This window comes from Amphiura filiformis, chromosome 11, assembly GCF_039555335.1.
Source record: "Amphiura filiformis chromosome 11, Afil_fr2py, whole genome shotgun sequence".
NCBI lineage: Eukaryota > Metazoa > Echinodermata > Ophiuroidea > Amphilepidida > Amphiuridae > Amphiura > Amphiura filiformis.
This window is the reverse complement of record NC_092638.1, coordinates 32,417,917-32,445,498: the sequence shown is the minus strand read 5'-3', so window position 1 is coordinate 32,445,498 and position 27,582 is coordinate 32,417,917. Positions and strand designations below refer to the sequence as shown.

The following is a 27,582-nucleotide window of genomic DNA, read 5'->3' as shown; positions in this document are numbered from 1 at the left end:
AAATAACAACAAAATACTAAAATGTTTGCAGTTTTATTTGTTAACGCATTTGGCATTTGTGTTGGTTACAAATTTTCAATATCTAAACGTATGGATATCTAGACCATTCATGTAATTAGCACTTTCTTGCCGTTGATGGTGTCAACATCGATATCATGTATTATATAAATAACAAAAGCGAGCACATGAAAAGTATCACGTGGTTGTAATACGTAACGAAAGCGATGGCAAGATGGGCGTGATATCAATGTCCATCCTATAATGAAAGACAGAGATAAAAAGACTAAATCGCGTCTGACGTCACTGTCCCTACGATCCTTGATTGGTTAATAAGAGGCCGGTCGACTGCATATCCGTCTTTACACGCTTTTCAATACGGAATAAATGCTAACCTCTCGTGACATCATCCAAGCAGGAAAGTTCATTTCCCATTGAAAAGCGTGTAAAGACGGATATGCAGTTTACCGTTCTGATAACGCGTAAAAGGAAAACTGATTTGGTGCCGATTGGACAAAAGGAATAGCAGAAAATGCCGAAATACGACATACTTTTACAAGGCAAAAAACAACTTTTCTAGGCATTGTTGACATGGTGCCTTCGGGAAAGAAAGTTCCCTACTACAAAGACTTAATTTTTGAGATGGTTTGTATGTTTGAAGGTGCAAAATAAACAATAATGCGCCCGGTTATATCGCCGCGTTCAGCAAGTAATCATTACGACATTTGAGAACAAAACGTGCCCGGGTTTGATTGACAGATGACGTCAGACGCGATTTAGTTTTTTCTTTATCTCTGTCTTCAATTATATGAACGTCAGGAGAGTGCCAATAATAGGACTGATGGGTACGACAATACTCAATTCTGCCACGTATTGTTATTCAAATAATGGTCGGCTCATTACGTTATTCTTACCTGCTGGTGGCCAGGAGGAACCTATCCTGTGCAGACCGTTTCAAGACTGGACGCATGTTATCTTCGAGTGTTCGCACATCAGTCTCGTCTTGATCCCCAGACAATATGAAGCTCACCTAAGAGTCAAAAATGTATTTTTGTATAGATTAATGAACAAACTTTTTCACCAGGTTCGCCGTCGCAAATAATAAAGGAGACAAGTAGAAAAAGTGATCCCGCCTGGAATTCGAACCCAGGACCTCAGGTTTACAAGACCTGTGCCTTAACCACTCGGCCACGGGAGCTTCATGATTAGGCTGTTTGAAATTCTAACCCACTGTTTTTCCATGTTTGTATAGAGTGTTTGGTTACAAGCATTTGCTTTCAATTTAGAGCAGGTGATTTGGACATTAATGTGTAAACAAAGAAACGAGACGTTGCCGCTCTTAAATGATTTTAATAAACTGAGAATATAATTTGAGCATAAAAATTTAACAGAATTATTTTTAATCAAGTTTGTGTATAAATAATATGTAAAGTAGTTAGTTACTGTATGTAATGTGGCTACGCATCCTGCACAAGAACAAATAAACACAATGGGAAAGATTGCTCGATGGGGAACAATAACAATAATCCCTAGCAGACAGACATATCATCTGGATCTTTGTGCCTTTGACCTTTGACCCCGGCCATTGACCTTTCACATAGGCAATTACCTTGGATTCTGTGCCAGCATCTCGTCGTTGTCCTGTACAGACGACCATCTCATAGTAATATTTGTCTTTAGGGTTATTATCCGGTAACGGAGTCACGCCAAGCTATTACGTAATAGTGATAAAAACAATCATAAATACAATCGTTAAAAAAATCTTACAGTATGCCTTAATTAAGGGCAATTTCGATGTTGGGCCAGATTTATAACAAACCGTGTCGATTAAAAAATAATATATAGAAACACTTACCAAAACTACGTCTTTCTTGTCTTTTCTCCTCCCCCAGATAATAACGAAGAAGAACAGAACGTAGATCACTATTGTAGTGATGTATATGGTGAGATTCTGCGCAAATCCTGCGTTAGCAAAGATGTAATTGAAGTCGAGAGGAGTTGGAGGGACAATAAATGAGCTAGCGAATGATGACAAATGGGTGCTAAGGCAGATAGTGAACTTAAAGTCAGTTCTGCGATCAACCTGTGGGTATTAAATGTAATGCGTATTAGCTGATGAGCATTATGTAATCACTGACCACATTCAACAAACACAGAAAATGCGAGAAATGATAAAACACTAGCAACATCATCAACGAACAAGCATTGAAGGACAGCTTCAAAACTCAACCGTCAGTTGCCCGCTGGTTCCACTCGGTTTAAACAACTGAAAGTGGTTCAACCGCCATCAACCCACGGTCAACCAGCGGCCCAGATTTGAAGCCGCCTCAGCAACAAAACACCATCATCACTATCAGCATGTACCACTAACATCATCATCAGCACCACCAATACCAGTATAAACATGATTAACATAAACATGTCTTGATCATAATGAGCATGTCTTGATGATCAACAACCACTGCAACATGAACCTCCACGTCATCAAAAATAACAACGAAAGTTAACAACAATAATAACATCATCAACATCGCCATTCGCCAACTCAAATGCATCAATAAACTTTAACTTTAAATAGAAATATTCTAAACAGTCCAGCTCATAACATGATTAGGAAACTCATAACATTAAATAGATAATATTAAAAATAAAATGACATAGCATTAAAAAATGCATTCATAAGTTCATGAAATGCTTACCCAGGCATGAGAATGAATTTCCAATGAAAAAAGCGGGAAAATGATGAAGGAAAAAAATACCAGGAGAAAAAACCCACCAAGAACCGCCCCCAAAAACCCAAACACCCCCCTCGAAAAAACCTACCAAAACTAGGTAAAAAGGCAAAAGTTTGAAATGAGAATTCTCGTTCCTGATGCCAATGACATATTTCATTCGTAAGCATGTCAAAATGCATTAGGGTGAATGGCGCTACATATGGGAAGGTTTCTATACAAAAACGATTCTCTTATAAACCATCATGCGCACAATGTCAACCTCGATACACCTGAGCACATATTTTCATCCCAAGAGCTTCCAAGTTAAGGATTTCACTACACGGTTGAGTGCATATCAATGTAGGAGCTGTGAAGCTTCTAGCTAAAAAATGGGTCTCTTTTATTGGTTTTTGTCGAAACCTCAAGTGTTCCCTTCATAAAATCTGATTTTTTTTATGTCTAACGAAAGCTAATACTTCCCCCTAAAAACACTTTTCGTCACTAGGTCAACAGATAACATAATTCAATGTTATAGCAAGGCGAATGTGGAAAATCTGTTGAAAACTACCTATCCAAGCACAAATGTAGGTTTTTAAAGTCAAAACCTCAAGTGTTCTTTACAATATTTTTCAAATTTTATGTTATTAACTGAAAAAGCACACTTATATTGTCCATACACTAGAGTCACTAGAATGAGCAATGGCCAATTCTCTTTTTAAATTGCAAATCTTGTGTTACTATTTTCGCCTGTTTTGCCATACGGTTGTAAATTCAATGAACTATGGCTTTGCTAAAAGAGGGCTTACAAATTGATATGTTTTAATTTATCACGTGCATGACAAAAGGGTTTCAAGCGCTAGCGCCCTAAAAGCAGCAAAAATTTTATGCTTTATCAAATTTTTACGCCCTTTTTTATTTACTAATTCTTTTTGCCGCCCCTTCGTTTTTGCCGCCCCCTTCTTCTTCCACCGCCCTTCATTTTGGCCGCCCCCTTGCTTTTTACCCCGGGGGGCTGGCGCCCCAAAAGCCCCCCCAATACTCGCGCATGTACTTTACCTGCAATCCATCTGATGTCCACGCTCCAAGAGCCTTATTCCAATACCGACATCCAGACAGAGTGATTCTCATCGTGTACGGGCCAGTGAAGTTATTGGTCTCGTTATAAACATCGAAATCTAGACCCTCGAATTTCGTAACTTCTCGAACACACAAGTAATACTTTCCGGTGTTATTGGCAACGTAATCATCCGATACAAAAAAGCTGTACATATCATTGGTCGCATCTGTGAATGAAAATTCATTTTCTTTTTTATACCCTCGTCCCAAGGATTCTAGAGTAATTATACTATAGGATAAGCCATACGTTTGCGCAAATGAAGTCAGTCACATACTCTATGTGCAATCATAAATGTGCTGGTATGTCTTGTGTAAGAGATTGACTTGTGGAAGAGGTGGTGCATATTTTGTGTAAGAGATTGACTTGTAGAAGAGGTGGTATATATTTTTTCCGTTCTGTAAAAAATTCTAAATCACCAACCACCTTGAAGCCGACCACCATGACTATGGCCATGGTAAGGTAGTTATTTAAAAAAAAATCTCTATACTCATTTATTTTTGATCCCGTAGCTATTCGTTTTGATGAGACATACTGTTCATTTTGATTAGGTTTATTATCAATTTGACCCATTAAAATGATCAATTTGACCAGATTCTTATCAAAATGAATAGTTTCCGTTTTATTTTAACAAGGACATATTCATATTGACAAGATCTCAAATTCGTTATTTGACAAGATTATTCATTTCATTTTGACAATATCCTGTTAAATCCCCCTCTGACAAGAAAACTGACTAAAATTTGATACGTTTTTAATGTTGACAAGAATCTATAATATTCTATAATAATTGACAAGATCGCCGTTTTAAATGACAAGCCAATCTTATTAAAATAATATCTATTTGAATAGTTTCTTGTATTGATAAGTTTCTATTCAAAAATGAGTAGATAATTTTAAGTGTGTTTGATTAAGTCATTTTGGCATTTTTTTCAGCGTTGTAGTGCACCTGGAACAATCGGGTAGAGACACACACCTAATTGGAATCATCTAAATTCAACATGCAATTTTGCACAGAGCAATTATGAATTAAAATCTGAATTAAGACAATACATCTTCCATAGATCAGTAAAGCGCCCAAGACAGTAAGTGGGTTTTATTTCATTTAACCTCATTATTTTGGCTTAAGGGGGTACTACACCCCTCGATAAATTTGTGTCTATTTTTGCATTTTTCTCAAAAACTAATAACACAGTAGTAACAAAAGTTATGTATATTATTGGGGCAAGGAATCCAATTACTTTACTAGAATTTCCTGAAAGTTTCCTGTGATATATACTGAACCGCTTGTCTTGAGTCGCTGAAATTTCAGTGTAGTAATTGGATTCCTTGCCCCAATAATATACATAACTTTTATTACCAGTGTGTTATTATGTTTTGAGAAAAATGCAAGAAATAGTCACAAATTTACCACAGGGGTGTAGTACCCCCTTCAGAAAACCGTCCAGACAGTAATAATGTTTGATAATATTTGGTAAAAATAACAAAATTAAAATCTGACCAAAAGTATACGTACCATACGAAGTACTCTCATTGTTGAGGTCATACTTTAAATCATGGCTATTCTGAGTTGCGAACTCTCCATATTTAAAATAAATCTCGTACCGTATGCTCCAATCATATGCAAACGGAATAAAATCCAAAGTAATTGCCATTCTATCGTACTTAGTGTCGAAACTATGACACGACATGCCGGTGAATTTGTCCGTATTGTTAACAGGATCGAACTCTTTGAATTCTGGTATCTGGCCTTGCTTGCGGGCTATCTTAATCTCAACAGGTTTCTGCAGATTTTGAGCTTCGATCTCAGATCCGTCGGCTCTAGAGAGTTCTACTGACTGCATTTCGGTGTCATCGCTAAGTGCTTTACTAGATGCATCGTAGTTCCTAAAATTCTTTCGGGTAGATGAGGCCTGCAATAATTTGAATAGTTAGTTGGAAAACTAATGTATTCCATGTTAAAAAAAAGGTTAAATTATTTTTCAAACAAATTACACATTGATTCAATCTCATTTGTTTAGATTTAAGGTTTGTAACACGTGACCTATAATCGTAATTCTCGTAATCGGCGGGACACAGCGTCATCATCCCTATATCTTCGTGTCAAAAATTGCCGTGATAGTACGGCGTATCCTCTCGTTTTTCAATAGCTACGCATGGCGATTTTGTTCGAGAAAGGCCGAGCGACTCAGGCTAAGCATAGTACGACTATCATGTGAGACACCATCAAGTTCTATTCTACAAATTAATACGATTTGCGCATGCTCTAGTATCCCATATGGTGTTGCTATTACAAGGAAATTCGATTTGTTTTGAGGTAAACCCAAGGTTTTGTTTCCAATAGACTAACTTGAAATGCAATACACTAATTAGCGACCATTGCTGTTGGCTCTGGATACATTTTTACTGCATCTTTGGGGTAACGATTTTTAAATCGTAAGTTAAAATTGTGTAATATTTAATTTTGAGAATTACAATTATATAAAGGAACACAAATAGCCCATTCACCTAAAATCCAGGTGCTTGTATTGAATATTCGATCACACGTGTATTTCACAATGCATATGTAAACTTTCTTTATCTATGTCAACAATAGAATATTGATTTCACCAACGGAGTATGGAGCTATGAAAAAATTATAATACAGGGTGTTGACACTGTGCGGGAATTGTTAGGCTTTTACCACTACGCCGAAAAGTAGGAGCCACGTTAAGAGTGATATTATCGACCTGTCTCAGGCTGTCTGGTCTATATAGTGTGTGTTACATAAAGTATAGTATAGAACTTAAATGATAATTTGTAATACTTCTAGCGAGTTGTCACAAAACAGTAAACAGTTCTCGAAATAAAATACAGACTTGATATTTAATATGGAATACTTTTTCGTTAAATTCCAAGACTGGTCTGGTAGAGGTCTGCATAAACCGCACGGGCTAACTATTAATTGGGGTGTGTCCGGAGATGGTGTAAAATAATTGTTTTACATAAAATGTGTTTTCCATTAGTTTACATTATGGCGCTCATAATGTAGTAAATTAGCCTAAAATGGCGGATTTAAGGAGACTGAATTTGAATTTTGTGGGGGTAAAATTTCTGCAACATTCTGATATTATTAAATATATTGAGGCTTGAAGCAATTTTATTGAACCTAAATACCAATAAGTGTTCGTCAGAACTGACATGCACCTGTGATCCACCAGTTTTGAAAGTGGGAGGAGCTTTAAAAAATATGGCTCTATAATGTGATATGCACTAAGAAAATTTGAATGATCCCCTGGGGCCAAATGTTATAAACTTACTGTACACAAAGAAGCAGTGTGAGATCATTGGACAACCAGGAATCCGCACAGTTGTTTTTGTACCGTAAGTTTATAACGTTTGACGCCAGGGGGCATTCAAACTTTCTGAGTATGTACAGCTTTTAAGATCCCTATTTTAAAGATCCTCCCCTGTTCAAAAACTTGGTACATTGTAAGTGTATTTCAGCTGCGATGAATGCCAGTTGCTGACGCAGTTTAAGAAATATCACCTCAAACCCCTATAAATTTGATAATAACAGAACCACGTTGCATAAAGTCCGAAAGTGTGTCCCCCACAAAGCTCAAATTTAGCCTCCCTAAATCCGCCATTTTAGGCACATTCGCTACATTATGAGCACTATAATGTTAACATGTGGAAAGCACATTTTCTATCAAACAATTGTATTACACCATCTCTCGACACACCCCAAATAATATTTAGCCCGTGCGGTCTATGCACACTCCGTCCAGACCAGTCTTGGAACTTTGCGAAAAATATTCCATATTAAATGTCAAGTCTGTATATTGATATTAATCCGCGAAGTTATGCTCGCCGATTACGAGTTGATCTATATTGTATTTTTTTTTTCAAGCTGTTAACATTTTCAAGAGTTTTCAACAGCAACAAAAATCTTCAAATAATACAACTCCTACCGAGACTTAGCAAAAATAACATAAAAAGGCCTGTATAAAATAATAAATGAAAAATGTTATGGTGTATACATTTAGATCTTGCTGAAGGCCTACTTACGTATTTGTATAGATTCAATAAACGCGGGAACCAGAACATTATTGCCAAACTGTCCAACTCACCTCTATGTCAATTTCTTCTCCTTCATCCAAACCAGAGTTTGCAAATAAGACATTAGCTTCCGGTAAAATTGCGCCACCATCTTCGTCTTGAGTCCTAATCAGCTTAAGCACATCAGCAGGCTTACTCCTGGCTACACGGCATGTTATAGTATCAGATCTAGAATAAGGCAAATAAAAAAATGTTTGTTTGCCCTTAAAATCAGATAGCAACGTTTGCATGCAGTATTTTTGTGGGACCTGAGAGCGCATCAGGCACACCAAAATGCATTCTGAATACGAAGAAGGTACTTTTGATATAAAATTTTGATTTATTTTTTAAATTCGCGATATAATACAAATTTAAAAAACAATTAGATTTTATATATTTTTGATATTTAACAGTCCTCGAAGTAAACTTTATAAATCTAATGATATGTACAATGTACGTAAAGTGTATGTAGCTGGGAGGAAAAGCCGTCCATCATTTGAAAATTTTGACCTTCGGTATTGAAGATATACATTTTGTACATACGGTACCTAAATATACATCAAATTTCTTTCCTTTGAATTTCAATGAAACACATATTTAAATATTTATCTTTAGTATTTGTGGGCATTCTGGAGATAATACCTACCTGTATTCAGTCATAGGTTCCTCTGATATTTTGTTCTTCAGTATATATCGTAGTGCCCTTCTACTCTGCTCAGCTTGGCTGTCTGCTATTTGGCTAGTCTAAAAAAAGACGTGATTTCGGCTTACTGTGGACCATCTTGTATGGACAAAACTTTGTGAAACATCGACCATGCAGTCGTATGTACCCACCCAGCAAACACAAAACGTTTTCGACATCATTCGCAAAAGGTTATAAAAGGTTGTCAGAAAACGTTTAAATGTCGGGTTGTATAAAGGGTACATTAATTGTACAAAACGTTATCATAACATTAAATAACATTTGTTGGTAATGTACTGCACAGCAAACACAAAATAATGTTTTACAGAAAACATTTAAATGTCGGGTTATATAAATGGTATAAAATGTTTTAATAACATTCCAAAAACATTTTTGAAAACTTGGTACAAATCATTCTAAACAGAATGTTATTTTGTGGTTGAAAAATATTTTGCAAAAAATGTTTGCCCAAAATATTTACAATAACGTTTTTAAAATGTTTTCACGACCTTTATATAACCCGACATTTAAATGTTATTCAAACGTTTTGTAAAAAACATTTTAAGATAATTTCTGTGTTTGCTGGGTGCAAATATTTTAATATAATGTTATTTAAGTGTTGACAAAATATTTGGCCAAAAATGTTTGTAAAAATAGTTTACAATGACATTTCGAAAACATTTTTAAAATATTGTTGTAGTGTGTTTTCATACAAAACGTTTTAAAACGATTTCATGACCTTTTATATAACCCGACATTTTAATGTTATTAAAATGTTTTACCTAACCCAAAATATAACTTATTTAAAACGTTTTAAAAACGTTTTTGTGTTTGCTGGGCAGCGAACACAAAATTGGTTATAAAACGTTATTTTTAGGAAACGAAAAATTTTGGACAGGCAGATTTTGTGAAAATGACGGGTTAATAAACTGCTTGTTACATATAACAGGATCTATTGAAAAGTATTAAAATCGCAAGTGTCGATTCAAAAGGATTCAAACATAATGTATTGTAAATGATTATCTTAAACTTTATGCAAAGTTACAATGCTTGTTATAAATACCTTGAGATTTTTTTGGGCCCGAAGTTCATCGTCTATAAGAGCGGTTGTGGTCTTCCATGTAGTTGTAACTATAAATTAGAATGAATAGAATGAAAAATAGAATATAATACGTAACATGTTATTTGCTCACTCTGCTCAACGGTCATCCTGCATCATTGCCTTAAAGCCATATTATAACATTTGCTGTGGAAGACGCCCTCACTGAATTTTTAAAATTCCTTTTTTTACACGATTAAATTGTACTTTATTAAACCAATATACCCTGCAAAAATTAAGACTCTATGTGCTTTAGTTTTGTCAAAATACAGTTTAATTCGCCTGTCGAATGAAACCTAAAATTATCTCGCGACTGAAATTGCCTTCCGTAGTGAAGTCACGTTTCACTATTTTCCCGGTGGCGGAAATAGCCTTCCGTAAGGAAGTCACGTGATAGTTTCGCGGGCAAGGCCTCGCCCGGGTTGCCGTTAGGTACATGTGTACCGATTTTCATTCTATATCAGTCAAGCATTCGGGTCGGACGTAAAATTTTTTTTCTCTATGTATCATGTCTATTGTACAACGAAGAGGCCGTATTAAATCAGCAAGCTTATACAATACAGCTTTCTTCACATGGAATAAACTGTGACGGCAACAGATATTAAATCAAGATGTTGTCTGAATAGCTTTGTGTAAATTACTCGATAATACAAGTATACTGAGGTAGTCAGGCGTTACGAGTGCAATTCGCTGTATGACGATCATCAAGAGTGTGTGCTGATATTCCGGGGCTTCTTATGCTTGAATATAATGGCAACGACCGATGGCTAACACAATTTCTGTATTCGGCTTCAACGATCAGAACAGGGGATAAATCGGTGAGATATTTGCTTTCAGCAAATTTGTCAAATTTTGCCGTTAATCAGTTTTTATTAGTAGTGAATAACTGGGTTCTAGCCCATCTTTAGAAATTAGCCATGGAGAATAGCTCTAGAAAACTACTTCTAAAATACAGGTTTACATTTCAATCTACCGTTATCTTGCTGTATTTCAGCTAGGGGCCATGGGTAGAAAACCTGGGTTAATGTTCTAAGAACAATCCAAATAGGCCTACGTAATCTATTCATGACTTCAGGGACGCGACCTCTATGGTCATCATTTCTATTCACCATGTTCATTGAAGTGACAGAGAATTGAATAGATGCGTGTATGTTACAATACAATACAATAGAAATTAGAATATCATGAATGCGTAACCAATCTTTACGCTTAGACGTAATAAACAGTGATCACTCATGAATGCTAATGATCGATGAATCATGCGGGTGGCCATTTCTATAACACATCATAAACCGGGAAGAAGAAAACTTGTTTTCTGTTCTGGTTAAATAGATTAAAAGTGACATTTATTAGTAAAATTCGGTTCAACTTTTTGTTGTTGTTGTTGGTTCTGAATGGGAAAAATCTTTTAAAATTCCTTTTTTTACACGATTAAATTGTACTTTATTAAACCAATATACCCTGCAAAAATCAAGACTCTATGTGCTTTAGTTTTGTCAAAATCCGAGATTTTGAATAAAACGCCGGATTCGGCGCTTTATTATTACGATGGAATTATTAGTCGAACGCATACACGATGTTCATAACACACAGTACGTACACGGCGTGCAGGATGGATATATACACAACAAAGGGTCGTACCACAACATGACCGAAGGAGTGGTACGTATTGGCGACATGTGCGCGGGTAGTAAATTCCAATTTTCTTTGCTTTGCCGTAAGTGTTCAGCTCAAAAATAAAAGGGGATATATCTGACAGTAAAAGCTAACATTTTATGGCAAAGAAAAGCTAATCTATTTTGTTTGAAAATGTTATAATATGGCTTTAAGGTGGTACTACACCCCCTGATAAATCTTGTGACTAATTTTGCATTTTTGCTCAAAAAATAACTACACACTGGTAGCATAAGTTATGTATATTATAGGGGCAAGGAATTAAATTACTTCACTGAGATTTCAGTGATTCAAGACAAGTGGTTCATATATGGCAAGAAATGGGGTACATTCTAGCGGTACCTCTTTTCTTACCATAAATAACGTACCGCTTGTCTTGAGTCACTGGAATTCCAGTGTAGTAACTGCATACCTTGCCCCTATAAAAGTATATTATACATACATTTTGTTACCAGTGTGTTTTAATTTTTTGAGAAAAATGCAAAAATAATGACAAATTTATCAAAGGGTGTAGTACCATCTTAAATAATGTATCAATAGTAATTTAAATTTTCGTACCTCTGCAGTTTTTTACCTGGACCGCATTTCAGTTTTCTCTTTAAGAAACTTTGATCCAAATTACATGTTTTCATCCATTTACCGTATTACAAAAGTAAAACAATTGAAATATCTTCCGTATGGAATTTCATCACAAAAAGTCGACAGAAACACGATGAAATCAATAACATTTTTTAAAACTTCAATCTCGAGCTTTTCTACAAATTCCAAATGTAACCTACTTCGCAACTACTTTGACGAATCATATTTGTGATTGATGTAGTTTGACCATAAACCTTGGGACAAAAACTAAAAACAAAAAATACGATAAAAAGATGCATCTTTATGATCTTTTATTTTTTGGCGCACATGCAGGAAACAAACATAATTCTGTGCGTGTTATAGCTATGTTTGTCTTATTAAATTAGGGATTCAATCATGTTTCACCGTTGTTCATCACCGATTAACAACGATGCGTCCGCGTCGTCTGAGTGGTTTACTTCGCGAGGGCAGCTTCAGCTGCCCGAGCTGTCCCGACATGATTGAATCCCTTTCAACAACGAAACAAGCTAAAGATGTCTAATTCATAATGGTTCTTTTATTCGGAATGTCCGTTTGTCATTGCCACTCAACCTTACAAAAAGATTGCGGTATTTCTCTGTTAATATCAGCAATAAAATAAAAGAATAAAGCGGTAATATTTAGCTGCTACCGCCAACATAAGAGAGTTCATGTTTACGCATATTTCCAGGCATGACGAATTTTACGCGCTCATGGGTAACGCGTACGCGTAACCTTGCGTTCGCGTATACGCTACAAAACTGTAGACTCATCACGGATTAACAACGGTTGGCTCCTGTACAAAGGTATAGGAAGAGTTGTTGAATGTTTGTGAAAGACTTATTAACATGTAATTTTGCAATATTCTGTTCTTGTCATTTGGTGTTTTCAAACTTTGTATAGTTTATGATATAAGTCAGCCTTGTAAGGCTGCAATGTGAAGTAATCGTAGTCAGCATTTCAAGAGAAATAAATATATGTGTTTAAGAAAAACAACAAAGAATAATCTAATACTCACTAGAACCTGCAGCCCCTCTTGCGTCATTAATATTTCTCAATAAGTCGTCGTAATCACCACCTTCGGCTTCTATTTTATCATTCATTGTGAGTGGATTTTGGGTTAAGTGATAAGTTCCCTAGAGACAAACAAACACCCAAATTCATCATAAATTTGAGGCGACATGTAAGCCAAATCGGCACTTTGCAATGCATTATGGGACAGTTTTTGCAGTTTTGGGACACTTTGCCCTCTGACCTATCACCTTCTTGTGCGTATAAAATATCATTAAAAATGTTTTAATAGAATAAAAATTGTTTAAATAATATGAATATTATATAAATTAATTATTTTAAGGAAGTCTCTGGCAATCACAACATTATGCCTTATATGTAAGAAAAATAATTATCAAACACGAATCACGTGGTTTTATTTAAAACAAACTCATATTGACCATAAAACGAATAAAACATTCATCTCTCAACACGCGATATTAAAAATTCCCGGGCGCCGAAATTGTCGAGTGCAATGACGTCCCAGTAATACAATGAAGGCTGACGACAATTGAGCACAAATAACCATTACGTCATTGCACTTAGACAATTTCGGCGCGGGAATTTTGAATATCGCGTGTTGAAAGCCGACTGTTTTTATGGTCAATATGAGTTTGTTTAAAATAAAACCACGTGATTCGTGCTTGATAAGTATTTTTTCTAACATACAAGGCATAATGTTATGATTGCCGGAGACTCCCTTTAAAGTATTGTTAATGATAACATAATTACAATGAATGAATAAGAACTATAGCAATTCTCCCGATATGTCAGAGGTCAAACTGATATACCTCATTTTATTTGTGATGACGAAAACTACAATATTTGGTTTGCGTTTTACTTCCACTTCGTGTTCTACGTAAATCAATGATTATGTTCTGTGCCTTTGTTTATTTATTGGTTGACTCTTACCTCCTGTGATTTTCCTAGGACATCGAGGACAGTGCTTAGAACTTCAACTATGGTTTCTTGGTCTGTATCTTCACCGTATTCAAAGACCTTATCAATGAATGTTGAAATCAAGTGTGCAGTACAATCCTGAAAAAGGAAAAATATACAATAGACTACTGTGAGTAAGCGATACTAATAATAATATCGGACTACCAGATTAAGCGTTAGAATTATGAGGAAGATGTAAAACTGGGCTAATCCCAGCAAACACAAAACGTTTTCGACATCATTCGCAAAAGGTTATAAAATTTTGTCAGAAAAAGTTTAAATGTCGGGTTATATAAAGGGTATATTAAGGGTATAAAATGTTTTCATAACATTGAAAAACATTTTTTGATAATCTACTGCCCAGCAAACACAAAATGTTTTACAGAAAACGTTTAAATGTCGGGTTATATAAAGGGTATAAAAACGTTTTAATAACATTCCAAACACATTTTGAAAACCTGATACAAAACATTCCAAACAGAATGTTATTTTTGGGTTGAAAAAATATTTTGCGAAAAATGTTTGCCCAAAATATTTGCAATAACGTTTTAAATACGTTTTTATGACCTTTATATAACCCGACATTTAAACGTTATTAAAACGTTTTGAAGAAAACATTTTAAGAACGTTTCTGTGTTTGCTGGGGACAAATATTTTAACATAATGTTATTTAAGTGTTGACAAAATATTTGGCAAAAAATGTTTGCAAAAATAGTTTACAATAACATTTTTCCAAAAGTTTAAACTGACTTTCAGCACAAAAAATCACTAACCTTGAATTTTCGATGTGTGACACATATCTTCATCAGAAGAAGTCATAAGATGTTGTGATGGACGCCCTCATTCGACCAAAAGTCGCCAAAGGTCAACAAATGGGCAAGTCCATGGCTGTCCATCACAACATCTTAGGACTTCTGATGAAGATGTGTGTCACACATCAAAAATTCAAGGTTAGTGAATTTTTGTGCTGAAAGTCAGTTTAAACTTTTGGAAATTGTTTATTACCAGCACGTATGAACTTACATTCGAGTAATAACATTTTTGAAAACATTTTAGAATTATTGTTGTATTGTGTTTTCATGCAAAACGTTTTAAAACGTTTTCATTTCCTTTATATAACCCGACATTTTAATGTTATTAAAACGTTTTTACCTAAACCAAAAGCCAAAATATAATTTTAAAAACGTTTTTGTGTTTGCTGGGATGCTGAGCACAAAGAATTTCGGCAACAAGTTACCTCAACAATAATAAAAACTGGTCATCTTAAGGGCAAGGAAAGAAAACCTCTGGGAACTAAATATATCAAGAAGAATTGCTTAAAACGTAAAATAACACCATGCAGCCTTTCCGCTCAAGGTCAGATCTACTAGGGCGTAAGCTGCTATTCGCAATTGTAGTGTTATCAAGGATTCTAGAGTACTAATATAATATAGGATAAGCCACTCGTTTGCGCAAATCAAGTCAGTCATTCAGCCTATGCGCCTTCATGCATGTGATGGCATAGTACCCCTGTACGTGTAGGAGTGTATCACCTGTGGAAGAGATGATGCATGTTTACGTCATCGTTTCAAAAAAATTAAATGGCGAAAAAACGGCGAACATTTGGTCGAATCTTTCCATTACTATCATATCGTGAAAAACCAAATAGCTGAGGAGTTAGCTCAATATGCTAGGAAAATATTCTCTTCGATGACCCCATGACGAGACTGGCTAAATAAGCTGTATTTTTGCTGGAAAGGGTCCGAATAATTGGCAGTCGATGGGCGCCATCTTGGACAAATTTAGGGTACCAAACTACCCAAAACTGTCAATCAACATTCCGATGGTACCAAACTCCCTAGCAACCGTCACTCAAACTGCCGTGAAGTGACTTCAATTTTTATACAGGGATTGAATACGAGTGTCACGGCCCTGGTGTTATGATGTCGATTCAATATAACGGTGGTATGAATAAAAAAACAATGAAACAAACAAATACGCATCAACAAAACAGACATTTTACCAGCGTTTGTTGTGATATTTCATCCGTTTTCATCGTGCAAACGCTCAGTGAATTTGCAGCAATCTGGATGTCCTGCATGGTATTCAATTTTAAGTATTGACACGTCATATCGATGAGATGTCTTCTTATCTATACCAATAAAACCATAAAATATAAAATATTACATAGTTAGGTATGCAAGAGGTATTCAGTGATTTGAGCAAAACAAATATTCGTATGCATTTTGTAACATAAACTGTAATAAATTAAGAAACATTTAAAGGGCATCGTACGATTTTTTCCATCGTATAGGCCCTATTTGCAGTCGAAGTAATGTAATAATCGGATTAACTACCATATAGCAATAGGGTAAAACAACTTTTGAATATACCGCGCTGCACTGGTACGTTCACGCCGTACCTCTGCATCGAACCATATCGAGCTGATCACTCGCACCTGTAAGATAATATAAGTATATTTGAAAAGACCAGTATTGTATTCAATCTATGATTGCAGACATACACAGGTGATGAGTACAACCTGCTTGTAGTGCTGCGCGATACATTCAAAAATTGTTTTATCCTATTGCTATGGTAGTTAATCCGATTATTTCGTCACTTTGACAGCGAATTAAGGCCTACCATATGGTGTCTAACAATATGGTTTCAAATTTAAATTTGTGGCTTTGATATGAGAAGCAAGGTTTTAATATGACAACCAAAAATAACAATGCTCCATAGGATAGTACATTATACTTCTGGTTGTGGTTATCACAATTCACCACGTTGTTGTTCACACCGTCTAAACGAAACGATGGGCGTTAATGTTAATTTGGATAAGGAGAAAATATGAGCTTTCTTGAAGTAGGCAAATGTTCTCAGAAGAAAGCTCATATTTTCTGTCATGTAACCACGAATACATAGTGTAGTTGATTGACAACCTAACTTTTTACCCTATCCGTTATCACAAACACTAACCATAATCCTAGTGTGTCGGTTTGAAGGTATTGCCCAACTTCTTCCCGGACCCATTCTATTGTCCCCCTCCCCCCCAAAAAACCAATAGCAACCCATCACCAATAACAAACAACCGCGCTTTTTGCTGTACTTATTTTCTCTGAAAAGAAGAACGAAAATGATGCCTGCATTAAAAAGACTGTGTATAAGGCTTCGTATCCATAGGCTGTTCCCTTGTGGCGTGTGCCCTTGTTCCGTGTTTACTTTTTCCCATGTGACCTGCCACACAGACAACCTATGGATACGGCCACTAAGCAAAACAAAGGTTCGTTGTCTGTGTGGCAGGTCACATGGGAAAAAGTAAACACGGAACAAGGGCACACGCCACAAGGGAACAGCCTATGGATACGAGGCCTTATTGGTAGGTATTACGTTGAGCCACATACGACTGACCTGGACTGTCCGGTTAATATGTTAATGAATGAATAATAAAAGTAATATTATAGTTGACTTTTTACAACTTACATAAGCACGTAATTCCTTGTCCCATTCCATCATTATAGCCTGTAAGAAAATAGCATTTTAAAGTTTTAGTAAAATGTATTAAGTTTGCAAATCAATTCTGTTGTTACGGCTAATCCCCATATTATTATTTACTAAGGAGATGTTATTAAAAACGTTTTGAACATTTTTTGTGTTTGCTGGGATACTTCTATTAATCTAAGCTTTCTTCTCGTGTATATTTCGTTATGTTTAGAAAGAGCCTTTTGATGGACAAACGCATAAGCACATACATATAAACATGTCCTTAATTATAGTGATTAAAATACGACGGGAATACGTGCCTTTGTGGTCGCTGCCTCCGTATCATTAACCAACGTTTCTAATTCACTGTCTGTAACGAAAAATTGAAAATATTATGGAGACAATATCGTAATGTTGATTGGTGAGAACCAAAGAGGTAGAACCAAACAGTACCGACTACCGACTTAGGTTCTTACCTTAAAATTTCCAAAATTTTGGTCAAAATTGAAAAAAAAGGCAAATTTTGATCTTTTTTGACCAATATTTTTAAATTGAAGAAAAAATTCAAAAATTTGAGAAAACCGAATCTAGTTTTGTGTCTTTGGAACACAAATATGCAATTTTCGTCAGTTTGGATATTTAGGGTAAGTTGTTACGGTGGACCGAAAAAAATTGACATGGAAAATCAAATTAGGCGCTTTTCTCAAACACTGCAATTTTTGCAAAATGTTTGCAAGATCCCGCCGTGCTAGTTGGATTCCTTGCATCATTTTCTTTCTGAAAATGTATACTTTTATAAACTTATCATCATTACTTTTAAAGATACAATACAAAACAATGTCTAGAATTTCCCACCTTGAGTGATTCTGTGTGCTACCTTAAATACGACTTTCAGCTGAACCACTAGCACTATGTTAGGACATCTATGACAATGACAAAGGTTCCAAAATCTGAAATTTGATGATTTTTACGATCGTCCGGATGAGCAAATCACTGAATGGGCCTTTAACTATGAAGATACTTGAACATTAAAATAAGTCCACAGGTTATCCTTATTAGGAACAATTACTTTCTCCTGGGCTCATTCCCGTGTGGGGTCTATTTTCTCCTTTATTATTTGCGACGGCGAAGTTGGTGAAAAATAATGTTTATAATGTAATTTCCGTCAATTATGCCTCTGTTTTACTATGTTAGTTTACCTGCAATCTCGCGTACATCATTCAACTGAGCACATAAAGTTTGAAGTTTTGTGTTGATGTCTCGAGAGTTTCCTTCTGCGTTTAGACGTGCTATGTCCCTCTGGATTTTCTCTACAACTGCTGGGTCAGATACATCTAATGTTCCATTCGGTCGTACCTTGAAAGTTAAAAATGATCTAATGTAGAACAATTTAAAACTGATTCACACAAGCAATGTAAAATTTCACTTACGAGTGGAATTTTCGTGCCTCATCCGAGGTCACTTCTTCAGCACTGAGTTGGCGTAGTACTGGAAGACGTACCGCTACTCGGGACACGTGATCTGGGCAATGAACCCAAACCACTTGACCCGAGTAGCCTCTTGTAGGCGGCTGGTAGGGGGTGGCGTCCCTGATCTTTATTGAGGTCTGGTTCGGAGGCTGCAATGTACACTGCTTCCTTCACCCCTCGCTGAAACCACCTGGAATCGCTGTCCAACACCTTGACCTCACCAGGGTCAAAGGAGTGTCTGGCAGCTTTCATATGTCCTCCAACCGGCGAGGGCTCTCTTTTATGTTCGGAAACCCTTTTTCCGAGAGCTCTTTCAGTCTCACCTATAAATTGTGATGGACAGTCTTTACACTGAATTTGATAGATGGACCCCGTACGGTCCAGTGTCTTTACTTTGTCCTTGGGAGACACCACCATGCTCCTGATGGTGTTCGAGGGTTTGACATGAACAGTTACACCAGCACTCCTGATTTTTCTGTTAATCGCTTCCGTCACACCTTGTACGTAGGATAACGAGACGTGACCTTTGGTGGGGGTGTCACTCCTACGAGGTTTGGGGTCCCGTTTCCTACTACTCGGCGCAGTCCAGGTCCATTTGGTGTATCCGCATATGGACAGTGATTTCTTGACATGATCTAATTCTTTTTCAAGAAGAGTGCTGTCAGATGACAAAGTTTTAGCGCGGTGAGTCAGAGTTCTAATCACTCCTAGCTTGTGTTCCAATGGCTGGTGACTGGAGAAATTTAAGTACTGGTCGGTGTGGGTACTTTTGCGGTAGACACTGAAGACCAGCTTACCGTCAGGAGCGCGAGTGATGAGGGTGTCAAGCATCGCGAGTGCATTGTTGCTTTCAAGTTCAACCGTGAATTTGATGGATGGGTGCACAGAGTTCAGGTGTTGAGTGAACGTATCTACCTCAGCTTTGTCCATAATCACCATAATGTCATCGACATAGCGCCCCCAGTATTTGGGGGGATTAGCACACGATTGAAGAGCCTTCTCTTCAAAGTTCTCCATGAAGAGATTCGCAATGATCGGGCTCACGGGGGAGCCCATCGCCGCACCCTCGCGTTGAACATAAAACTTCTCGTTGTAAACGAAGTAAGTGGTTTTAAGACAGGTGCTCAGAAGGTCAGTAACTTGCTGCGGGCTAAGATCAGTTCTGGACTCTAAGGTGGTGTCCGCTGTTAACAAGTCCTTAACAATCACTAAACTTTCATCCACCGGAACGCACGTGAAGAGGGCTGTGACATCAAAGGACACAAGGCATTCCTCGGGACCGAGAGTGAATTTAGACATCTTGTTGACTAAGTCCTCACTGTTCTGCAGATGTCTTTCAGATTTACCAACAAGGGGGGACAGGATGTTGGCCACAAATTTAGCAGTGTCATACGTAATAGAACCGCGACTCGCCACTATCGGTCTAAGTGGGCACGAAGGTTTATGGACCTTAGGAAGGCCATAGAACTTGGGTACAACAGCCGTGGTGGGGTACAGCTGTCTGTACAACTTAAAGTCAATCCACTCCTCGTCTTTGAGGACTTTGAGTTGATCCACCAAGAGGTTTTTGTACCTGGCAGTGGGGTCTTTCTTAATGAGTTCATACGTGTTCTTATCAGCTAAAAGTTCATTGGCTTTGTCTTGGTACGAGGTCTTGTTCATTACCACAGTAGCCCTCCCCTTGTCGGCAGGGAGGATCATGATATTATTGTCAGATTTCAGATCACGAAGCGCTGCTCTTTCCTCTTTGGAAATATTACTGTCAGGGACCTTCGCATGTTCTAGAATGTCCACACAATCGAGTCTCAAACGTGACGCCTCGTCCGAATCGTGCCCTATCAATTTGGTCGCTGATTCAACACCGGTGATGAATTCGACTACCGGGATTTTAGATGGACTTACCGCGTAGTTGAGTCCCTTTTGAAGCACTGACAACTCCGATTCTGTAAGTTCTTTGTCTGACTTATTAATCACCCATCTATCTGTTACTTCCTTATGCTCCTGCTGGTTAACTGGAACAATCGGGCGGTTTTTATCCCGTGTTTTGGTTTGTTTATCACTCGATGACAAGCGAGCAAATTTGGTTTGTTGACGTGATCTGCACTTGTCCCATTCGGTTTTGTGCGCATGCGCGACCCACTCTTTGACTTCCGAGTACGTCTCCATAGGCAACTCAGTAAACAACTGTTCATCTATGTCCGCGATTTGTTGTTTGATGTTATTTAGCGTAGCATAGATCTGTCTGATCCGTTCCCCTACTAATTGATGTTGAGCCCTTTGTAAAATCCTTTCCGCTGTTATACCTTTCACTGATGATTTCAATTTGAGACTCGCCGGGGTAACCAGATTAAAAATGATCTGTTATAATAAGAAGGTCTTTCAAAAAGTTCTGCCTCTCTTTCATAGCATGTATTTCTTATTATCTTTCTATTTTTAGGTAGGTAACTCAAAATGAAAGCAAGATCAATCACTATGATCCACAACATGCTCACCCATCAGGGCACAGTTCTTTAACCCCAATACATTTGCACATTCATTGAATAACCTTTGGAAATTTGGGGACAAAAACTCATACTCTGTAGCTTGAGCTCAAATTTTGCACTATGGTTGTTTAATTGAGGTTATTGAACTATGCCATTAGAATGAGGCCATCGTGGTCCATAGTGAATGTACAAAGGAAATGGAATATTTAAACAACTTTTCCTCTTTATTACATGTACACTCAAACGAGGTTATACCAGAATGGATGGCTCCATTTCAAATATACACCTCCTGTGTGGGAGATAAAGGCCATGTCTTCTATAGGGGACGAATGAAATTCAACTGGCATTAGGTTTCACTACCTGAAGAGAATCGATCAAAAAATGAATACCCTCCTGAGATTGGTAGGTGTCAATGAGTTGACCAGATCACCAGGTTGTCATTTTAGCTAGAGGCAGTATATGATACACATGGGTCAATGAGTTACATAAAAATGACCTTGTGTGGTATCTAGTTACCAGGAAGTAAGTTTTGCCTGAGGCAAGTTGTGGTCAAATGTTGATCCCTCACTACAGAGTTATTACCGTCAATTTGGTTGAAAAAGGAGCTGAGACATTTATTCTGTTCAGGCAGTGAAACCTAATGGAATGGCCTACGGCTTACCTCTATATCGCTAATTTTGTGTGTTGTTAATGCGCCGAGTTTGTCTCTTATTTGTACCGAAAGGGCCATACGATAATCGATGCTCAAAGTCCCTGCAGGCGGTTCACAATAGTCAACACCACCATCCCTCCTCAAGACAGGTAATGTTAATGGAATGTAGTAGTCAGGCCTTGTTACTGAAAGTTAAGATAATAGAGAAACTTTGATTAATTAAGGGTACACGATGTATTGTTGATCGAAGCAGCCAAAAAAAAAATCTCGATTTTTATTATCTTAATCAATATATTATTGAAAAATAACACTTTGATGTTTTGTAATAGTTCATTCTACAAATCATATACGGTATTTTGAAGACGTGCTTGGTGTAAACAGAGAAATAAAGATAATTTACTTTGGTTTTTCATTTCTAGTTTCCGATTCTTGATTTTGGTTTGGGTGCGGCTGATATTCCAAAACCATTCTCCGAAAATATGACGAAAAGAGACTTCCAAATAATACAATATCAAAGTATATTTCTTTTCAAAGGCAAATTATGGAAATTTGTCGTAAATGTGGCTACAAACGGGATGTCGTCCACGTGATTATACAATTCTAGGTGAATATGTTCAGGTCTCAAAATCTTTGGAAGTTTTCTATTTCTCTCGCTCTTTTTTTACATCAATATTTCTACAATAGTCGTTTAAGATATGCCTTTTGATATATCTTAGGATGTATTTGATGCCTCGACCGTGGATTTATTTCTATGCCCAAAAAATTAGTGCTATATTTTCTGGAATCGGAGACCACCGACAGTGTATGTACAAACTTACCATAATATTTGAAACTTTCTATTCCATTGTCATCCTCCCAGTCTCGGCATTCAATATCCATGAAATGCCCACCAATAATCGATGTTTTACCACTTGGAATGCTGCACGAACCTCCTCTAGGTGGCTCGTTTGGTTCCATAAAAACGTGACTCTTGCCGGAGTAACCTGCTTCGTTCGTCATCAGTACGGTGACTTCATAGGATGTCGCGTTCGGGACAATACCAAATGTTGATCTTGGTATCCATAGGCTTGGAGTGTCGAGTCCTTAAATGATTGTTAAGCAAACAGATATACAAAAGAAACCGCAAATAATCAAAAAATATATCTAGGCCTAAATGTTGTTAAGGGTAGGAAGGTTTTAGTACAGGGCGCTCTGTGGAGATATTTGGGTTTGCATTTTGTCTTGCTACATTAGTGGAACCAATGATTTTTGGCATCCTTACACCTCAAATGATAAAACTAGAATTGGTTCCATTTTTTCTATACCCCCTATGATTCGAAGGTAATAAAGGGGACCAAAATGTAAAATTGTTCTATCATGTCGTAATATACCTCAAACGATTCCTCTCAATGTTAGGAATAAAAAGTATATTGTCATATTGCACTAGAGTGCTTTTTCAGGAGTTATAGAGTAAATTATGCAAATGTCAAATATCTCATACACAGAGGCCGAATTTTCAAAATGCACCGATTCAATCGCGTTTTGTCTCAAATTAATCCTCTCGACAAACGAAATAGGAAAATAATTTGTTTGAGAAATTTATAACCTCGGAATCGGATGAAATCATGGGTCAACGGTTATGCATGTACTTGCAAATCTACTTGCGAATCCTTCCGTGCATAGAACAGTGTTATTTTATGCGCATAAAGACATCATTTCTATCTTTGTGAACACACGAAGTTTCCAACACTGAATACGTTTTGTTTGTCACTACAAAATTATACCTGTGAGTGAATGTTCTTAGTCATCCAGTAGTTTTAACAGAGTTTTGGAAATAAATCTAATACTGGAACTTGCTTTTTGCAACTTTGCTACGTTGCGTCCCAGAGGATGTTTAAAGACATTCCCACAACCCAATGGGATTTCTGACCTTGTATGTCTGGCTTTTGTACACATGTGGTACAGTTGATCATACCTTACATTGGGATTGTGTGCAAATATCTGGTGTTTTCATCCTATTATTTAACATTCAAAACATCGAGACTTAGGAATAAAATTAATGCAGTGGGACAATATGAATGTTTCCTGTAAGCTGGTTGCGTCCAGCGGTTCAGTTGTCTGCGTCAGGAACTACCGGACTTCATCAGAAAACTGACCCGCTGGAAAGCAAAGTTGCAAAAAGCAAGTTCCAGTTTTAGATTTATCTCCAAAACTCTATACATTTAAAGCAATATTATAACATTATCATACAAAATAGATTAGCAATTCTTTGACATAAAATGTTAGTTTTTACTGTCAGATGTATCCCCTTTTATTTTTGAGCCGAACAACTACGGCAAAGCAAAGTAAATTGGAATTTACTACCAGCGCGTATGTCGCCAATACGTACCACTCCTTCGGTCATGTTATGGTACGACCCTTTGTTGTGTAGATCACCGTCCTGCACGCCGTGTGTACTGCGTGTTATGAACATCGTGTATGCGTTCGACTAATAATTCCATCGTAATAATAAGACGCCGGTTCCGGCGCTTTATTCAAAATCTCGGATTTTGACAAAACTACAGCACCTAGAGTCTTGAATTTTGCAGGGTATATTGGTTTAATAAAGTACAATATAATCGTGTAAAAAGTGAATTTAAAAAATCAGTGAGGGCGTCCTCCTCAGCAAATGTTATAATATGGCTTTAAGTATTTTACCAGTTGCGTCTGCTTGCCATCCTGGGAGTGGGTATTTGCTGTATCCGTTGTTCACCATGATTATCCAGTCGTACGTCATGCCCCTTTCACATCCAACAGTGCAGGTAGCTTTCAGACGCATGTCTGCGGTAGGATTAAAAACGATGGCCCCGTATGCCGTCTCAAACAGAGTACCGCTGGTACAACTGGACATTGCAAAAACAAAATAGAACAACATCGCTTAACTGTGTTAGAAAACCCCATCTAATAATAATTATAATTGTTTGCAAAAAATATTTTACAATAACATTTTTAAAACATTTTAAAATATTGTTGTATTGTGTTTTCATACAAAACGTTTTAAACCGTTTCCATGACCTTTATATAACCCGACATTTAATGTTATCTAAACCAAAGCCCAAAATATAACATGTTTAAAATATTTGCTGGGAATAGTCCCTTTAGCTTTCTGGAGACAGTAGCGTCCGCGATCAAAAGGCGGTGTATCTGTATACGCTGGCGAAGTGACGTAGTTAATCGGATTAACCACCACCATAGCAATAGATGAATATAATTTTAACTATATCGCCCCGCTATACAACGTTCATGCGGTACCGATGCATTGAACCATAGATGTCAAAGGAATGCTAATCACTTGCACCTGTAAGATTATAGTCTCTTTGAAAAGAGCGGCATTGTATTCAATCTATTATATGATTTAAGACAGGTGATGAGTTCAACCTGCTGTATAGTGCAGAGCGATCTATTCAAAAATTGTATTCATCTATTGTTATGGTAGTTAATCCGATTATGACGTAACTTCGCCAGCGTATGGTGCAATATAGGACCGAGACTACTGATATGTTGCACGTTTGCATGCCCGCATGAACGTAAGTTTTAAGAACAGGTCATTTTAATTCGTGTATAATAAGTCAAAAACATTAAATCAATTATATAAAAGTTCACAGATAACAGTGTGAAATTCCATCACCAAAACTTGTACATAAAACTAGAACACAAAATATGATTACAAAATGATAATTGAGGTATCGTAAGTATAACGTAGGGTACAACATACAAAATTGAATGATCATGAATTATATCAAAGATTCAAAACACACAGATAACCCAAGCAGTGCGAAATGTCATTACCAAAACTTGTACATAAAATTAGAACACGTATTGTGATAACGGATATGGAGTAATGATATGATTAAGGTAGGGTACAGCACACAAAATTGAAATACTGCCATGAGTATGATCATGAATTGAAAATACTAAACAGTGCAAAATGTCATTCCCAAAACCTGAACATAATGTTACAACACTTATTGTCATAAAGCATAGGGGTAATGATTGTGTATCATGATTTAAGGTAGGGTATAGCACACAATTTGGATAAAACAGATATCCTGATTAAAAGTATTTTTGTGAGCCGCTCGTGTAAACCGTATGTGTGCCGCGTTCATGTGTGTTCAAACAAAACAAAGCAAGGCCCATCTAGCAATGACTACGTGTAGGCCAACGCTACGTCTATATAAAGGACATACAGGTTTAAGTTATGTTGCATGTTTAACATTAATATATTGATGAAGGATTATATATATACTTTGATCAGCTCGTAATCGGAGGGAATTATTAGGCTTTTATCACTACGCCGAAAAGTAGACCCACGTTAAGAGTGATAAAGTTGACCTGCCTGGTTTATATTTTGCGTGTTAAATAAAGTAGACAAAGCAAAGGACATTAAATGATAATGTGTAATACCTCTAGTGAGATGTCACAAGACAATTCTCCAAATAAAATATATTGAGATTAATCATCGATGTTATATGGCCCGCCGATTATGAGCTGATCAAACTGTATATAACTGCTCTTCATTCGGGATCTGAATCTGATGGACTCTATTGGTCCGAAGGGCACTGGAGACCGCACACTGCAGACTGGAAACCGAAAATAGTAGCGCTCCAGTTAACCGAGAGGACCGGTTGAAGTTAGTAAATATTACTTTGTTTCAAATACATACAGTCGTTGTTCATGTATTGGATAAAAATGGAATATAAATAGTCCTGGGCCACACTTGGCTATGGCATAGCTTTGAACACACACACGGGAAGGCATACGTTAAGTTTTGTTTTGGCTACTAGGTCAATTTTCACATACACTACACAAACGTTACCTTACAATTTTTAATCGTCGTTGAGTAACTATGCAACAGTTAACTTTGAGTAAACGCTCACTACAAAAGTGTTCTTAAGTTGGTCGCAATTTAGCCAAATAGTCTTGCTAAACGTTCGTTAAGCTGTTGCATAGTTACTCAATACTTTTAGCCATTTTTGTTCTTGTTGTGTAGGACGTTTTGATTTCAAAGGTCAAATACACATTATGGCCCGTACGATCACTGGTCTAATTTCAGACCTGGTCTAACTATGGACTTCGTAGGTCTTTTTTCTCTTTGACTCTTTGACGTCGGAAAACTAAAGTGGACCCATCTAATATTAAGCTGTATGTTTTGGCATTTATCAGGATGTACAATAATATATAGAGAAAGGTATGTGAATACCAAAAAGTTCCTTCTCCGTAAGACTAATCTCCATAGTTAGACCAAGTCTAAAGTTAGACAGGGTTTAACTTGTTTTGTGCACACGAACCTATGGTCCATATGCACAAAAGAGTTAGACCGGGTCTAGAGTTAGACCTGGTCTAAGTGGAATTTAGTTCCATCAGGAATGGTTCTTTACTCTTATTTCCTTCCAGGAGTAGCTAGCAAATTTTAAAGATTTAAATGCCAAGTTCAAAAATAATAAAAAATAATTAAGAAAATGTAAAGGAAAATGTCCTTTCTCCTGGTACTAAATTCCACTTAGACCAGGTCTGACTTTAGACCCGGTCTAACTCTTTTGTGCATACGGACC

General features: G+C 36.9%; 1 protein-coding gene and 1 non-coding gene across 3 annotated transcripts in view; both read right to left on the bottom strand.

The window, feature by feature from the left end:
* The window catches only part of LOC140164736 (polycystin-1-like), a 65,705-nt gene that overhangs the window by 18,980 nt on the left and 19,143 nt on the right, over window positions 1-27,582 (bottom strand). For both annotated transcript variants that reach the window (XM_072188090.1, XM_072188092.1), the window contains exons 13-29: window positions 24,689-24,873; window positions 22,831-23,094; window positions 22,022-22,197; window positions 18,608-18,764; window positions 17,729-17,778; window positions 17,409-17,447; window positions 15,949-16,077; window positions 13,920-14,045; window positions 12,976-13,093; window positions 9,651-9,718; window positions 8,552-8,649; window positions 7,938-8,094; window positions 5,342-5,738; window positions 3,768-3,994; window positions 1,853-2,080; window positions 1,607-1,708; window positions 912-1,027 (exon numbers count right to left, since the gene is read on the bottom strand). In XM_072188090.1, coding sequence (XP_072044191.1) covers window positions 912-1,027; window positions 1,607-1,708; window positions 1,853-2,080; window positions 3,768-3,994; window positions 5,342-5,738; window positions 7,938-8,094; window positions 8,552-8,649; window positions 9,651-9,718; window positions 12,976-13,093; window positions 13,920-14,045; window positions 15,949-16,077; window positions 17,409-17,447; window positions 17,729-17,778; window positions 18,608-18,764; window positions 22,022-22,197; window positions 22,831-23,094; window positions 24,689-24,873 — 2,637 coding nt within the window. The remainder of the gene's footprint in view (window positions 1-911; window positions 1,028-1,606; window positions 1,709-1,852; window positions 2,081-3,767; window positions 3,995-5,341; window positions 5,739-7,937; window positions 8,095-8,551; window positions 8,650-9,650; window positions 9,719-12,975; window positions 13,094-13,919; window positions 14,046-15,948; window positions 16,078-17,408; window positions 17,448-17,728; window positions 17,779-18,607; window positions 18,765-22,021; window positions 22,198-22,830; window positions 23,095-24,688; window positions 24,874-27,582) is intronic.
* On the bottom strand, window positions 1,122-1,195 carry Trnat-ugu (transfer RNA threonine (anticodon UGU)). Its single transcript has one exon. It is a non-coding gene; the product is annotated as a tRNA-Thr (tRNA).